The sequence below is a fragment of the Canis lupus genome, chromosome 7 (assembly GCF_003254725.2).
Source record: "Canis lupus dingo isolate Sandy chromosome 7, ASM325472v2, whole genome shotgun sequence".
NCBI lineage: Eukaryota > Metazoa > Chordata > Mammalia > Carnivora > Canidae > Canis > Canis lupus.
In genome coordinates, this window is record NC_064249.1 from 71,397,514 (window position 1) to 71,414,526 (window position 17,013).

Sequence of the window (17,013 nt, forward strand, 5' to 3'; positions counted from 1 at the left end):
CTCTTCAAACTGCTTTAAGCCCCAGACATCTCCCTCATTCCCAGATGGTCTTGCCTCTTTCTCAGAAAAATTGAAGACCTCAGATAGAATGCTCTTTCCCTCCCTATCCAACTCTACAAACACTGCTATATATGCATCCAGCCTTTCCTTCATCCTTGCAGTTACAGTAGAAAGGTATTTCTTAACCTACCTAAAGCCAATCCTTCCATCTGTCTGCAGATCCAGTCCCCTCCCGCCTTCTCGATAAAATGCCACCATCGATTATCTCTTCCCTCCCCAGCAGAGTATTCTGCTGGTCCCTCTCATCTGGACCTTCTCTATCAACATTTCAACAAGCTCAAATCTCTTTCAAACAAAAATATTAAATAGTATTTCTTGATGTCACACAAACTGGCTGGCACCTATGACCATATTCGGATTACATTGTTTGGAGGACCCAAGTATTGATGTATCCTTTTCCATGTGTAGTGCAAACATTTAGAAACTCACAGAAAGCAAATAAAATTATGAGTTTTGATTAGAACTCCTTTAATTCCATGTTTTCAAAATGTCAAGTACTAAATTGTTTCCAAATGTGTCTTATTTTGGTGTTCCTGCTTTGCTAGGAGCTTTACCTGAGGCCTATCTGCTAATTGCATAACCCAGAATTTGCCCATTCCTTCTCATATTGACATCAAAATATGAAGTTTTCTATAATTTGCTGTCTTTGTTTCCTCGTTTTTCCTCCCACCATTTCATCAGTCTGGTTTCTGCCCTAATCACTACACCAAAAGTAGAGATTGTCATTGACTCCCAAGATCTAACAGGTATTTTTTCAGTCCTTATATTATTTGATTTTTCAATAGATTATTATAACCCTCCTCCCTTTTGAACTACTTTTTCCTCTTAGCTTTTGTGCATTCTTCTGGTTTTTCTCCTTTTTTCAGACTGCTCCTTTCCAATCTTATTTTCAGATTCTTCTTTCTCTTCAAGCCTTTATAAGTTAGAGAACCTAAGAGCTCTTCCTTGGTCCTCTTCTGTTTTCACTTTATAGGCCTTCCCTAGGCAATCCCATCCAGTCCTCTGGTTTCAATTATCGTGTATTTTTAGGAGAACTACATAACCTATCATTCAAACCACACCACTTTCAAAAGTAAAGGAAGGGGACTATCAGTAATGTTGCCTACACTATTCAGAGCCAATTTGGATATGTGGTCACCCCACATATATGCCAATGAGTCCCAAATTTATTTCCCCGGTGAAGACCTCTTCTCTGAGCTCCAGACTCATAAACTGAATTGCCTACTCACTATGTGCACTTGAATTCATCAATTCATTCATTGAACAATTACTTATCTATTGTAGGTCAAGCACTATTCTAGGAACTGATGATATATTAATGAACAAAATAGACAAAGCTCCTGTCCTCATAAAGTTTACATTCTAGTTGAGGGGAAATCAATAAGAGCACAAATACATATTTTTCATCATGATAAATGGTATGAAGAAAAATTAAATTGGATAATGGGACAGATAGTATTGAGAGGAAGTTGGAAATTTTAAGTAGTATGTATGATCAGGTAAAGCTTCACTGAGAAGGTGACATGTGAAAAATGACTTTTCTGGAAAAGTTGGTAAAGTAATGAAAGTGGACACGAGTAAAGAGAACAAAATGCGCAAAGTCCTATAAGTGGCAATAGGCATAATATCTTGAAGAAACAGCAATCAGGTCACATATATGAGGCTGAATGAATAAAGGAGAAAGCAGAAAGATAAAATCAGAATTTTAACAAGTTTATATCATATAGGGCCTTGTAGGCAATGGTAAAGAATTTGACTCTTACACTAAATAAAACAAGAAGCTACTGGAGGAGTTTGAGCAGAGAAAATAATATGATCTGACTTATGTTTTAAAAGTACCACTCTAAAAATAAATAAAAATAAATAAAATAAAATAAAATAAAATAAAATAAAATAATAAATAAAATAAAATAAAATAAAATAAAATAAAATAAAATAAAATAAAATAAATAAAATAAAATAAAATAGTACCACTCTAGGGGCAGCCCAGGTGGCTCAGCGGTTTAGTGCCACCTTCAGCCCAGGGCCTGATCCTGGGGAACCGGGATCAAGTCCCGCATCGGGCTCCTTGCATGGGGCCTGCTTCTCCTTCTGCCTGTGTCTCTGCCTCTCTCTCTGTATGTCTTTCATGAATGAATAAATAAAGTCCTTAAAAAAAAAAAAAGTACCGCTCTGGCTGCATGCAGGGGTGACAGCAGACCAGATGGGGAATAAAGGCAGAAGTGGGGCAACTAGTTAGAAGGCAACAATCTAGCTGGTTTGGACAAGAGCATTAAGAGGTAAAGTGATAAAAAGCGGTCAGAATTCTATATATATTTTGAAGATAGAGCTAACAGAATTTGTTGATAGATTAGACATAGGGTTTGAGAAGAAAGATGGAAGTCAAGGATAATTCCCAGGTTTTTGGTTGGGATAATTAGAAAAATGAAGTTTCCATTTTCTTACTTGAAGATGATTTCAGAAGAAGCAGGTTAAGAAATGAACAGAAACTCATTTCAGGACATGTTAAATTTGAGACACATATTAGACATCCAAGGCGAGTTGTCAAGGAGCCAGATGGATATACAAGTCTAGAGTTCAAGAAGAGGTCTAGGCTGGAGATAAAGATTGGGGAGGCTTCAGTTCTGTATATGCTATTTAAATACATGAGCCTGGATAAGATCACTAAAGAAAAGAGAAAAGAGGTCCAAGAAATGAGATATAGGCTCTCAGTATTTAGAACTCAGGGAGACTGAGAGGAGCATTTAGAGAGATGGGTGTAAAACTAAGAGAGTATGACACTTGAAAACCAAAAGAAAGAGTTTCAAGGTTGAAAAAGTGATCACCTATACCAAATGCTGCCAATACATCAAGTAAGGTGAGGATTGAAAAATGACATGGAGGTCACAGTAACCTTGATACATTCAGGGTAAGTAGCAAGTATAAAAGTCTGACTGAGTGGTTCAAGAGAGGATTGGAGGAGATAAAATAGAGAAAGTGAATTACAAACAACTCTTGAGAAGTTTCACTATTAAGAGAAGGGAAGGAAAAGGACATTAGCTAGAGGGAAAAGTGAGGTCAAAAGAAGATTTTGGTGGAGGAGAGAATGATGATGCAGGGAAGAGGGAAGAGAGTTTACAGAGCATTGCCCTTCCCCTTGAGTGGTCCCATCCTAAGAGGAAATGAGACAAGTGAGGAAATTAGTCTATGCCAGGGATAAGTAATTCGCCTATAAAGAGAAGAAAAGACAACCTAAATGGATACAGACACCTGCAAGTGGGTAGATGTAATGGTGGGAGGTTGTGGAAGTTCTCTTCCAATTGCATTTGTTTCTCAATGCAATGAACACAAGCTCCTCAGTTTAGAGTGAGGACTATAGAAGAATGATTTGAGGTGTGATCAGTATGAAACAGTCATCAAGAAGAAATGGAGACTGAGTATTTAGTGAAAGCCAGTATGATTTCCAAGCAGTATCATGGCCACATTTGATGTTAGTAATCACATACATTGAGCCCATTCAGTATGCTTTTTGAGTTTTTCTCTAGCACAAGGGTAGGTGAGGAGCAGAGGGGGAATTGAAAGTAAATAGGGTTGTGTTTTCTCCAAGAAGATAGAATGCAGCAAGAGAAAGTCAAGGGAATCAAGCATAAATGTATGTGAAAGAGTGATTATAATGCTGTAATGGAAGGAATATAAATTGAATCAAGTGCTCAATAAGATCACAAAAGAAGTGAGAAGCAGGAAACAGTGAGTGATCAGTGGATTATAGATTCTGATGGGAAAAGCAACATTGGAGTAGGGGAATTAGAGTGAACAGGAAACATTAGGAACTGGTGTAAAAGGGTGGTTGAAACTGGTAATTAGGGAGTGTGTTATAATTATTGGTAATGACAGGCTCCGCATGTCTGAAATGAAATTATTATGCTCTTCCAATATTCCCTAACTTAGTAAATGAAACTGTGAAGGTGTTCCTGCACTGTATGCAATATATTACTACATCTTGTCTACAGAACTCCCAAAGCTACCCATTTCTCTCCTCTTTGTTACTACTCTCCTAATCCAAGCTACCTTCATCCCTTGCCGAGACAACTGCAATAGCCTTTTAACTGGTCTCCCCACATCTGCTCTGATCCCAACTGTAATCAGTCATCTTTTCAAAACAAATAAGTAACCATATCCCCCATTAATTAAAACTTCAGTGGCTTTCTATTGTTCCTAGAATGAAGACCAAAATTTGCAACATGGCCCACTGCCTAGTTCCTGCCTTTCCCCCCCACCCCTACCTTGTACTGCTCCCCCATCACTCTCTGTGCTTTAGATATGCTAGGATTTTTTGAATCTTCAAACATACCATACTTATTCTAACAGAGACTTGGCCTATTGCCTCTGTGAAAGTCCACCCTTCCCTCCTTTCCATTTTATTAATACTTTCATATACTTCAGATCTCAACTTAAATTCCTTTTCTTCAAGGACTGCTTCCCTGACTCCACAGTGGAAGTTGGGTGCCTTGTCATGTGCTCTCTCAATGCTAATTTTCTTTCAGTATGCTTGCCCCAGTTTTCTTTAGTCATAGATCATGAACTCCAGAATAGCAGCAATCTTAGCTATTTCTATTCATTGTTGTGACTCTAGCATCTAGGACAATTCGGACACATAACTGGCAATCATAAATTTTTTTCCATAAATAAATAATGGTATTATTTGCATGTATGTCTAATACTTTCATCACAACTTTCTCCCATCTTAAGCCAACCATCCTCATTAACTTTATCTCATGTGTCATACAACCTGTTTCATGACTGAACAGTAACAATTTATTTAGTATGTACCATGTACCAGTCATAAAAGATTCAGAAATTCACAGGCATAATCTTCATCTTTAATTTTTACATAATCCAATATGGCAACAGGATGAGGAATATCTGAATGTACAGGAATGCAGAAAAAAAAAAGGGATTAGAAGAGAATACCTTCTCAAAATTTTTTTGATTTTTACTTTATACAATAAACCAAAATAGTTGCTCTTAAAATTCTGTCTTTCTAAGGAAGACTTAGACTTGTTAAACTGATAGTCCCATAAGCCATATTACTGCCTCTGCTATTAAAAGATTGAATTCAATGAATTCCTTAATGCTTTGCTTCCTTAACCATAAGTTCTAAAATCCAATGAAACCATTCCTCCTGCCTAAAATGCCAAAATTAACTTAAATACTGTAAAAGCTTTGAAACCAACAAGTGACCCCTGATGAATTCTGACACGTCTTATATAAGTTCTTTGGTTCAGACCTTGCCTATCCTGTCATCAACTTTCTAATGTTTGATCTCTTTCAAAATGCTTTCACATGCATTATTCATTTGATGCCCCTAACAAATCCATAAGGTTGAATGCAGCTGGAGCTCCAGACATGCTGACAAATGATCAAAAGGGACTGTTACCTTACTATGGGGCCCATGTCAAAACAAAGCCTATTCCAGGAAACAGAATAACTGTCTTCCAAGGATATCTGCAAGAAAAGCGTACCCATTTAAAAATGCTATTTCATTATCTATTCATCAAGCCCCTGTAGTTTGTAAGTCTCACCAGTCTTTTTAATGTGACATCAGTGGACATCTTGCTTCCTGACTCAGTCTGAGTCACTGTCAATGATCCCCCAAAGAGAGTGAGCAAGTGATAAAAGGTGCATCCTGGACAGCAGAAACAATCATTTATTTGATAGTTGCAGCAGCCTTTGTCATAATGGCTTTCAAATATATGCTGATTAACTCCCCATCAGATAGGGGCACAGTTATGCATTTACTTCCCTAAAGGAAGTGGCCATTTTGAAATATTTCGGATTTAACTTGTCTTTTAAAAAAAAAAAAAAAAGATTTTTTTACTTATTTATTAGAGAGAGGGACAGAGAGAGCACAAGCAGGGGGAGGGGCAGAGGGAGAGTGATAAGCAGATTACTCACTGAGTGGAGAGTGCAGAGTCAGACGTGGGGCTCTATCCCATGACTCCGAGACCATGACCTGTGCCAAAGTCAGACATTTAATCAACTGACCATGCAGGTGCCCTTTAATTGTCTTCTAATAAAAGTACAAGTCAAATAAAACCAACTTTCAGATGAGTTCTCATAAATTCCCACTTTCGTTTAAGCCATCTCTTCTAACTTCAAATATTATTCTAAAAAGACCAAATTTCTTTTTTTTTTTTTTTTAAGTAGGCTCCACACTCAGTGTGGAGCCCAACGCAAGGCTTGAACTCATGACCCTGAGATCAAGACCCGAGATGTGATCAAGAGTCAGACACTTGGGCAGCCTGGGTGGCTCAGCGGTTTAGCGCCATCTTCAGGCGTGATCCTGGAGACTCGAGATCAAGTCCCCCATCGGGCTCCTTGTAGGGAGGGAGCCTGCTTCTCCCTCTGCCTGTGTCTCTGCCTCTCTCTCTCTCTGTCTCTCTGTGTCTCTCATGAATAAATAAATAAAATCTTAAAAAAAAAAAAAGAGGTCAGACTCTTAACTGAGCCACTCAAGTGCCATTAAAATGACCATATTTCTACACAGATGATTCTATGTGTCAAGTTGGCAAAACTATGGTGAATGTTATTTAGTCAAACACCAGTTGCTGTGAAGGTATTTTTTTGATGTGATCAACATCGAAAATCAGTTGACTTTAAGGTGAACAGATTACCCTCCATGATGTGGGTAGGCCTCATTCAATTGGCTAAAGATCTTAAGAGCAAAGTCTAAGGTTTGCCAAAGAAAGAATTATGCCTCCAGACTACAACATAGAAATCCCACCAGAGCTTTAAGCCTTTAGACTCAGAACTACACCATCAATTCATACCTGAATCTTCAGCCTGCTAGCTTGCCCTCCAGATTTTGAACTTGCTAGTCCAATTTTCCCACACACCATCAGGATAGTGAAGAAATGATCCTACCCTACTTCAACCCCACCTCAAGACTCCAAGCTACTAAAGCCACGGAAGAGTCTAGCCTAAAATATAGATAGAGGTTAAAATACGGGTAAAGTCCCTTTCTATATATTTAACATCCTCTACTCAAACATTGTTGCTGTCTAAAGTAGCCATGTAGTGCCATTCAATGTATTTCTCTTAAGCCTTTTAAAACATCTTGAGAAGGTGGCAGAACCACACACTCATAAAAGAAATTATTGTCCTTGTTCTTATTTGTTGAGGAATTTTTTTGGTGGGAAACACTTGAAAGATATTTTCTGTAAGAATATATCCATGAATATACTCTTGATTGAAGATTTGGAAATAAACAAAAGGAGAATGTATTAGTCAGGGTGCTCCAAAGAAACAGAAAAATATTTATGATCTCATTTAAGCTTAGTCACCTCCCTAAAGGCCTAATCTTCAAATACAGCCACATTGAGGGGTTAGGGATTCAACGTATCAATTTGGGAGGGACACAGTTCAGTCCATAACACACTTTAAGAAACTAGATAAAGAAGAGCAAATTAAACCCAAAGCTAACAAAAGGAAGGAAATAATGAAGATTAGAGCAGAGATAAATGATATTGAGAATAGAAACAACAAGAGAATCAATAAAACGAAAGGTTTGTTCTTAAGGGGGAAAAATCAATAAAACTGACAAACTTTAGCTAGACGAGAAAGAAAAAGGAGAAGATGCAAATAACTAAAATCAGAAATTACAATGGGGACATTACAACCAACTCTCCAGAAATTTTTTTTTTAATTTTTATTTATTTATGATAGTCACACAGAGAGAGAGAGAGAGAGGCAAAGACATAGGCAGAGGGAGAAGCAGGCTCCATGCACCGGGAGCCCAACGTGGGATTCGATCCCGGGTCTCCAGGATTGCGCCCTGGGCCAAAGGCAGGCGCCAAACCGCTGCGCCACCCAGGGATCCCCAGAAATTTTTTTAAAATAAAATACTATAAATAATTGTCCACCAATTAAACTAGATAACCTAGATGAAATGGACAAAGTCCTAGAAACACATAATTACCAAAACTGGCTCAGGAGGAATAGGAGAAATTAAATAAGTGACTTAAAAAGAAAAAGGAAAAAAGGAAGAAAATCTCCCAACACAGGAAAGTCCAGGACCAAATGGCTTCACTTGTGAATGCTACCAAACATTAAAAACAAAAAAACAATTAAAACCAATACTCTTCAAACTCTTCCAAAGGAAAAGAGAGCACTCCCAATTTATTCTATGAGGCCAATTTTACCCTATTACCAAAGATACCTCAAGAAATGTTCCCTATGAATATACATATATAGATCCTCAGGAAAAAAATACTACCAAACTAAATCCAGCAGCGTAGTAAAAGAATGGATGTATCTCAGGAATGCATGGGTGATTTAATAGGTGAAAAGCAATGCTATATATACCACATTAATATAATGAAGGGAAAAAACACATGATCATCTCAATTGATGCAGAAAAAGCATTTGACAAAACCCAACCCTTTTTAATGATTATAAAAAACACTTAATAGAGTAGGAAAACAAGGAAACGTCTTAAGCTGATAAAGGACACATATGGAAAACCCACAATGATCATCACATTTAATAGTGAAAGACTAAAGTTTTCACCCAAATATCAGGGCAAGATAAGGATGCCTAATTTCAGCACTTCTGAAGCATTATACTGGAAGTTCTAGCCAGAGAAATAGGCAAGAAAAAGAAACAAAAGCATAAAAAGTAAAACGATCTGTATTTACAGATGACATAAGACTACATATAGAAACTCCAAAGAATCCACAGAAAAACTACTACAACTTATCAATTAGCAATTAAAGGATACAAGAATCAGATGTATTTCCAAACACCAGCAATGAATAAACAAAAAAAATTGAGAAAAAAATTCCATTTACAATAACATCCAAAACTACCTAGAAATAAGTTTAATCAAGCATGCAGTACACTAAAAACTACAAAATGTTGCTAAAAGAAAATGAAGAAATCTAAATAAATGGAAAGCTACCCCTTGTTCTGAATGGGAATAGTTAATATTTTTAAGATGATCACCCAAAGCGATCTACATATTCAATGCACTTTGTCAAAATTCCAATAGCTACTCTTGAAGAACTACAAAAGCCAAAAATCAAATTCCTATGGAGTTTTAAGAGGCCACAAATAGGTGAAACAGTATTTAAAAAGCAGAATAAAGTTGAAGAATTTACACTTCTTGATTTCAAAAGTTACTACAAACCTACAGGTAATCAAAAAGTGTGGTGCTGGCACACAGACAGACATACAGGATGAATGGAATAATATTAAGAGTCCAGAAATAAACCTATACATTCTTGGCCAACTGATTTTCTGTAAGTTTGCTAACACCATTCAACATGGAAAGAATAATCTCTTCAATAAATGATGCTGAGACAACTGGATACACACACACGCAAAATGAAGTTGGACCCTTATATCATACAATATACAAAAATTAACTCAAAATGTATGAACAACCTAAGTACAAGAACTAAAACCATAAAACTTTTAGAAGAAAACAAGGCTAAGTCTTCATGATGTTAGATTTGGCAGTGGGTTGTTGATATCACACAAGCAACAATAACAAAAGAATGGATAAATTGGATTTCATCAAAATTAAAAACTTTTATGCATAGGACATTAGCAAGAAAGTGAAAAAATAACCTACAGAATGGGAAAAACATTTGCAAATCATATATCTGACAAAAAGCCTAGTATCTTCAACATCTAAAGAATTCTTATAACTCAACAACAAAAAGAAAAGCCAATTGGAAAATGGGCAAAGAATCTGAATAGAATCTGAGTCATCTCTCTAAGACAACATTTAAATTGCCAATATTCACATACATGAGAATATGTTCAACATCATTAGTCACTAGGGAAATGCAAATCAAAATCACAATCATGTATCACTTGAATATGTACTCCCTAGAATAACTATATTTTATTCTTAATGAAAAATAACAAGTGTTGGTAAAGGATGTGTAGAAAGACCCTTGTACATTGCTAGTGGGAGTGTAAAATGGTTCAACCACTGTGTAAAATCGTTTGGCAGTTTCTCAAAAAGTCAAACATAGGTTTACCATGGACCTAGCAATTTCACTCCTAGGTTAATACCCAAAAGAATTGAAAAGTAGGTACTCAAACAAGTACACATACACACAGGTTCAAAGCAATACTATTCACAATAGCCAAAATGTAGAAATAGTACAAATGTCCATCAATATAAGAATGGATAAACAAATTGTGGTTTATACTTTACAATGGAATATTATTCAATCATAATAAAGAATGAAGTACTGATATATGCTACACTTTCTAAAACTTGAAAACAGATTAGTAAATGAAAGAAGCTAAACACAAAAGTCCACATATTGTATGATTCCATTTATAGGAAATATACAGAAGAGAAAAATTCATACAGACAGAACACAAACTGGTAGTTACCAGGGGCAGGAGAAGGAAAAAATGCAGAGCAACTTCTTAATGGGTACAGGGTTTCCTTTTGGAGCGATGAAAATGCACAGCATCATGACTGTACTGAAATGGCACTAAATAGTTCACTTTAAAGTGGTTAATCTTATCACATGTGAATTTCACCATAATTTTTAAGATTATGCATAAAAAGAGAGAGATCCTTAAAATAATACCCTGTATATAAATTATTAGCTTCCAGAAGGATTGTTCAAATGCTCAGTTTCTGAAGTGTTATAATTTCTCCTCGGACAACTTTAAAATAAGGTCATAATGCTATTTAATAGTCATGAGTCCTTACTATGTATCAAGCATTATGTCAAAAAGTTATATATACAATACTTCCTTTAAATGTAATTATTTTATAAAAAAAATGTAATTATAGCCAAAATTATCTTCAATTTAAAGAAGAAAAACTGAGGTACAGAGAGATTAAATTGCCCAAAGTCACACAGACAGGAGGTAAATGGACTTCAAATGAGCATTTAGCTCATCTAACTATTCTTTAGTTTAACAACAGAATTAAAGAAATATTAATTCAGAAAGAGTTTATTGAGAAGCTTTTGTGTTTTCTTCAGGTGTGGTACTGATAACACTTGATGGTACAAAAGATATTTGAAGCACATATGGATAAATATTTTAATAGGTATGTTCCTTAAACTGTATTAAAATAAATGTATTAGATATCAAAACAATAATGTCACAAATAGTACTACTTGGCATAAGACTAAAGTAAAGAAATTTGAAAAGGTAAGTTCATTTAAGAAAAAATGTTAAAAATAATAGCTAGCATTTATTGAACACATTATTTGATAACACTGTTTTAAGGACTTTAAACATATTAATGCACATTAATAAGATCTATTCATATACTGAAGAGTAGAAAACACTGGTATAATTAAAAGAAATAGATTTTGTAGTTAGACGTGAATTTAACTCTGGGCTCTACCATTTAACAACTGTGACGTGAGCCAGGAAATAAAGGATTATTAACTGTTATACCTATATATCCCAAAACATCCAGACTATCAAAATAGACATATTAAAAATAACTAAATAAACTTCTAGAAACAAAAAATACAATCATACCCCCAATGAACATGAATGTAAGAATCCTCAACAAAATATCAGCAAACCAAAATCAACAATATATTAAATCACCAAGTGAGTTCAACAATACACTTGATCATTCACCATGACCAAGTACGATTTATTCCAGGGATGCAGGGTGTATCAATATTTGTGAATCTAACAATGTGGTACATGACATTAACAATGGGAAGGATAAAGACCATATGATCATCTCAAGAAATGCAGAAAAATAATTTGACAAATACAACATCCATTCATAATAAAAACACACAGCAAAGTAGGCTTAGAGGAAACATAACACAATAATGGCTACATATAAAAACCTACAGCTAACAACATACTTAATGGTGAAAAACTTATAGCTTTTCCTCTCAGGTCAGGAACAAGACAAGGCTGTCCACTCTTACCACTTTTATCCATCATAATACTAGAAGTCCTAGCTACAGCAATCAGACAAGAAAAAAAAAAAAAGTTCTCCAAATTGGTAAGGAAGAAGTAAAACTGTCACTATATCCAGATAGCATGATACTATACATAGAAAACCCTAATGACTCCACCAAAAAACTAGTAGACTAATGGATGAGTTTAGTAAAGTTGCACTATACAAAATTAATATACAGAAATCTATTTCATTTCTATACATGAATAACAAAGTAGCAGAAAGAGGAATTATAACAATCCCATTTACAACTGCACCAAAAATAATTAAACATCTAAGAATAAATTTAACCAAGAAGGTGAAAAACCTATACTCTGATAACTATAAGACACTGATGAAAAAAACTGAAGACAACAGTAACAAATGGAAAGATCTACCATGCTCATGGATTGGAAGAATTGATACTGTTAAAATGTCCATACTACCCAAAGCAATCTACAGGTTCAATGCAATCCCTATCAAAATATGAATAGCATTTTTCACAGAACTAGAAAAAGAATCCTGAATTTTTTTTTAAGATTTTATTCATCCATTCATGAAAGACACACACGAGAGAGAGAGAGAGAGAGAGAGAGAGCAGAGACACAGGCAGAGGGAGAAGCAGGCTCCATGCAGGGAACCTAATGTGGAACTCGGTCCCGGGTCTCCAGGACATGCCCCGCCAAAGGCAGGTGCTAAACCACTGAGTCACCTAGGCTGCCCAGAAACCTGAAATTTGTATGCAACTACAAAAGACCTTGAATAACCAAAGCAATCTTGAGAAAGAACAAATCTGGAAGTATCAGAATCCCAAATTTCAAGATATACTACAAAGCTATAAAAATCAAAACAGTATGGTATTGGCACAAAAATAAACATATAGAATATGGAACAGAATAGAAAGTCCAGAAATAAACCCGCATTCATAGGGTTGACTAATCTATGACAAAGAAGGCAAGAATACACAATGGGAAGAAAACAGTCTCTTCAACAAAGGTGCTGGAAAACTGGACAGCATCATGCAAAAGAGTGAAACTGGACCACTATCTTACACCATACACAAAAATCAACTCAAAATGGATTAAAGACCTACATGGGAGAGGTGAAACCATAAAACTCCTAAAAGAAAACATAAGCAGCAACTCTTACACATTGATTTTACCAGCATATTTATGGATCTATCCTTCACACAAGGGAAACAAAAGCAAAAATAAACAATTGAGACTACACCAAAATAAAAAGGCTTTGCACAGCACAGGAAACAATCAACAAAACAAAAAGGGAGCTTAAGGAATGTGAGAAGATATTTGCAAATCATTCATCAGATAAGGGTTACTATCCAAATACATTAAGAACTTACACAACCTCATATCAATAACAATCTGATTTAAAAACGGGCAGAGAACTTGAATAAAAATTTTTTGAAGGAAGACGTCCAGGTGGCCAACAGGCCCTTGAAAAGATGTTCAACATCACTAATCATCAGGGAAGTATAAATCAAAATCTCAATGAGATAGCACCTGTTATCTTTCAGATTGGCTATTATCAAAAACAAAAAATAACAAATGTTGATGAGGATGTGGAGAAAAAAGAACTATTGATCACTATTGATAGGAATGTAAAATGTGCAGCTGCTTTAAAAAAAATAACAGTATGGAGATTCCTTTAAAAATTAAAAATAGGGGATCCCTGGGTGGCTCAGCGGTTTGGCGCCTGCCTTTGGCCCAGGGCCTGATCCTGGAGTCCCGGATTGAGTCCTGTGTCGGGCTCCCGGCATGGAACCTGCATCTCCCTCTGCCTGTGTCTCTGCCTCTCTCTGTCTGTATGTCTATCATGAATAAATAAATAAGATCTTTTAAAAAAATTAAAAATAGAACTACCAATCTAGCTATCCCACTTCTGGGTATTTATCAACATCAATTTGAAGAGATATATGCACCCCTATGTTCACTGCAGCACCATTTACAACAGTCAAGATATGGAAGCAATCTAAGTGTCCATCCATAGATGAATCCATAGATTCACATACACACAATAGTGTATTAGTCACAAAAAAAGAATGAAATCTGAGGGAACTATGGTAAGTCAATCAGTAATAAAGAGAAAAAAAAATACCACATGATTTCACCCATATATGGATTCTAAAAAAACAAAACAGAAACAGACTCATAATATGGGAAACAAATTGATTACCACAGAGTGGGGAAGGTTTAGGGGTTGGGCAAAATAGGTACAGGGAATTAAGATGTGCAAACTTCCAGTTAAAAAATAATCTTGGGGATATAATATGTAGCATTGGGAATATAGACAGTAGTATTAAAATAACTTTGGATAGTGATAGATCATGGGGATCATCACATGATGTATAAAAATAACAAATCACTGTGATGTATACCTGAAACTAATAAGATTTGTTGTCAATTATACTTAGCAAGAAAGGAAGGGAGGAAAACCTCCCACAAATGACTAAAATGCATAAACAAACATGGCACACAATAAGAAACAAATGGTTGGGGCGCCTGAGTGGCCCAGTCAGTTAAGTGTCTGCCTTCAACTCGGGTAATGATCCCAGGGTCCTGGGATCAGCCCCATGTTGGGCTCCTTGCTCAGCAAGGAACCTGCTTCTCCCTCTCCCTTTGCTATTCCCCCTGTTTGTGCTCTCTGGCTCTCTCTCTGTCAAATAAATAAATAAAAATCTTACAAAAGAGAGAAAGAAATACAAATGGTCAAAAAATACATGAAAAGTTACTCAAACATATTTTAAAAACATAAACAATGCAAATTAAAAGAACCAATTAGGCATAATTTTACTCCTACTAGAGTGGCAAATGGAAGACAACAGAAAATACCAAGTGCTGGTGAAAGTATAATGGGTACATTTTAAAAGACAATGTAGTAGCATTATCATGTAAAATTTAATATCCACATGCCCTCTAATACAGCAACTCCACTCCCAAACCTAAATGTAACCCTAAAACAATTCTTAACGCATGGGCCGGGAGATACATGCAAGAAAAATCATGTCATCATTTATAATAGCAAAGAGCTAGAGACAATTCAAACATCCAGTATCAGGAAAATGCACACATGAACTATGGTATATTTGCACAGTGGTATATTTCACAGCAATAAAAAGAAACTAATGCTGCATGAATGACACAATTTGAAGCAATTTTAGAAACATAATTTTGAATAAGTGAAACAAGTTACAGAAATCTAAAGCAGGCTGATACTATTTTCAAAAGGCCCTGAAATAAGCAATAATAAGCAAATAGATCTATAGGTATAGACAGATAAATATAAAACCATGTTTTGTTTTGTTTTTTTTTAAGATTCTATTTATTTATTCATGAGACAGACACAGAGAGGGAGAGACGCAGGCAGAGGGAGAAGCAGGCTCCTCACAGGAAGCCCGATGTGGGACTCGATCTCAGGATTCCAGGATCACGCCCTGAGCCAAAGGCAGACGCTCAACCACTGAGCCACCTGGGCGTCCCAAACTATATGTTTTTAAAAGTCAGGGGGTGATTAACAAACTTCAGGATACTGGTTAGCTCAGGAAAGATAGAATAGGGAAATACCACACAGAAATTCCACAATTTAAGTCTGAATCTTGAGTCATAGACTCAAGAATGTTTATTATCAGGTTTAATAACTTAAAAATATATATTACATATTTATGAAGCATCTATCATGTGTCTGGCAATGTAGGTTTTTTAAATGTGTTTTGTAATGTATGTTATTTGCAAAAGAAAATACACGTAGCTTTCATTGTTAATAGCGGGCACATCCTGAGTATGTTCAGCATGATTGCCCAGTCTTGTATTTGTGTTCATAAATCTCATATTGAGGCCAAAGTAAAGAGTTCATTTTGGTTCTGAAACTTTAAATGACATTTTGTTACTATCTGTAGCTCCAGAGAAATTCAATAAATTACACTGGCTCAATAAATGGCTTTCCTTTTTTAGATAAAGTGAATATGATGACGCTATCTTTTCCTCAGCAACAACAAAAAAATCAATTTCTAGCTATAAAAGATTACAAGAACACTACATGTTCTTCAGATTACGCCTGAGATGTGAAATGCAGTCTAAGCTCCATATCCATCCTTTATGGTTTCCAAAATTCCCTTTACATAACTAGCATGTCGAAAATCGAAAGCATTTCTTCCATATTTCCATAATTTTTTTTTCACTTTAACAAATTTTATTGCTTTTAATAAAATCACTTTCAAGAGAGGCATAAAAATTTTCCATAATAAAGACATACAGAGCCTTTACTACCCATAGATAACTTTTTCGTTGCATATTTCTCTTTCTCAAGGTACATATACTTCAGGTGATAAGACGTCGAAACTCACCTAGCTTAGCATTCTGCTTTTGAAAGTATTGCAACAGAATTTGATGCCTGCAGTTTCATTAGCAAATGTTACTTTACTTGAAGCCTTCTTTACCTACTATAAACAACACTGATGGAAAAAAAAAACTGAGACTGGTTGGGTAGGAAAGGGGTCCGAGCAGAGCCTGCGACAGGAGAGCAGCAGTGCTCACGACCCGCACTGTACATAGTGGCTGAACTGAAGCAGACGGTATACATACATTCCCTTCACCACCGTAACTACAGGAGGCATTCCTCGAGACACGGTCCTTTCCCATCTATGAACCCTGCCCACCACCTCATGTTTAAAGTTCATGTCCGAAGCCCTGACAGTGAGGTAGCATCCTCCCAGGAGTCCACCCATTTTGTAGCCGAAGTCTGTGTGCTCTCTGAGCTGCCTCTGACCTCCAGAAAAAAAAAAAAAAAAGGAAGGGGGAAAAAAAAAAAAAAAAAAAAAACTAGCATGGGCTTCAGAGTCGGAAAGATTGCACGAGATTCTGCAAGGCGCGGGGCAGAAGAGAGAGCTGCTGCTCCAGGGCCCGTCCCGCCCCGGTGGAGTCTCCTCGGGAGGCACGGAGAGATTCATTAGAATCGGCAACCTGCAGCTGTCAGGCTTTCACGTGAAGAGCCAGAGCAGCGGACCGCAC

General features: G+C 36.2%; 1 protein-coding gene across 4 annotated transcripts in view; it reads right to left on the bottom strand.

Moving 5' to 3' along the window:
* The window catches only part of AKAIN1 (A-kinase anchor inhibitor 1), a 90,471-nt gene that overhangs the window by 73,360 nt on the left and 98 nt on the right, over positions 1–17,013 (bottom strand). The window contains exons 1-4 of one of the 4 annotated variants that reach the window (XR_004817172.2): positions 16,350–17,006; positions 5,995–6,052; positions 5,477–5,544; positions 4,351–4,962 (exon numbers count right to left, since the gene is read on the bottom strand). Coding sequence is in view for 2 of the 4 variants with exons in the window: in XM_025429404.3 (XP_025285189.1) it covers positions 5,995–6,049 (55 nt within the window). In the remaining 2 variants the exon portion in view is untranslated. Of the gene's footprint in view, positions 1–4,350; positions 4,963–5,476; positions 5,545–5,994; positions 6,053–16,349; positions 17,007–17,013 lie in introns of those variants that run through there. The other 3 variants (XR_007412137.1, XM_025429404.3, XM_035718657.2) reach the window with 3 other exon arrangements.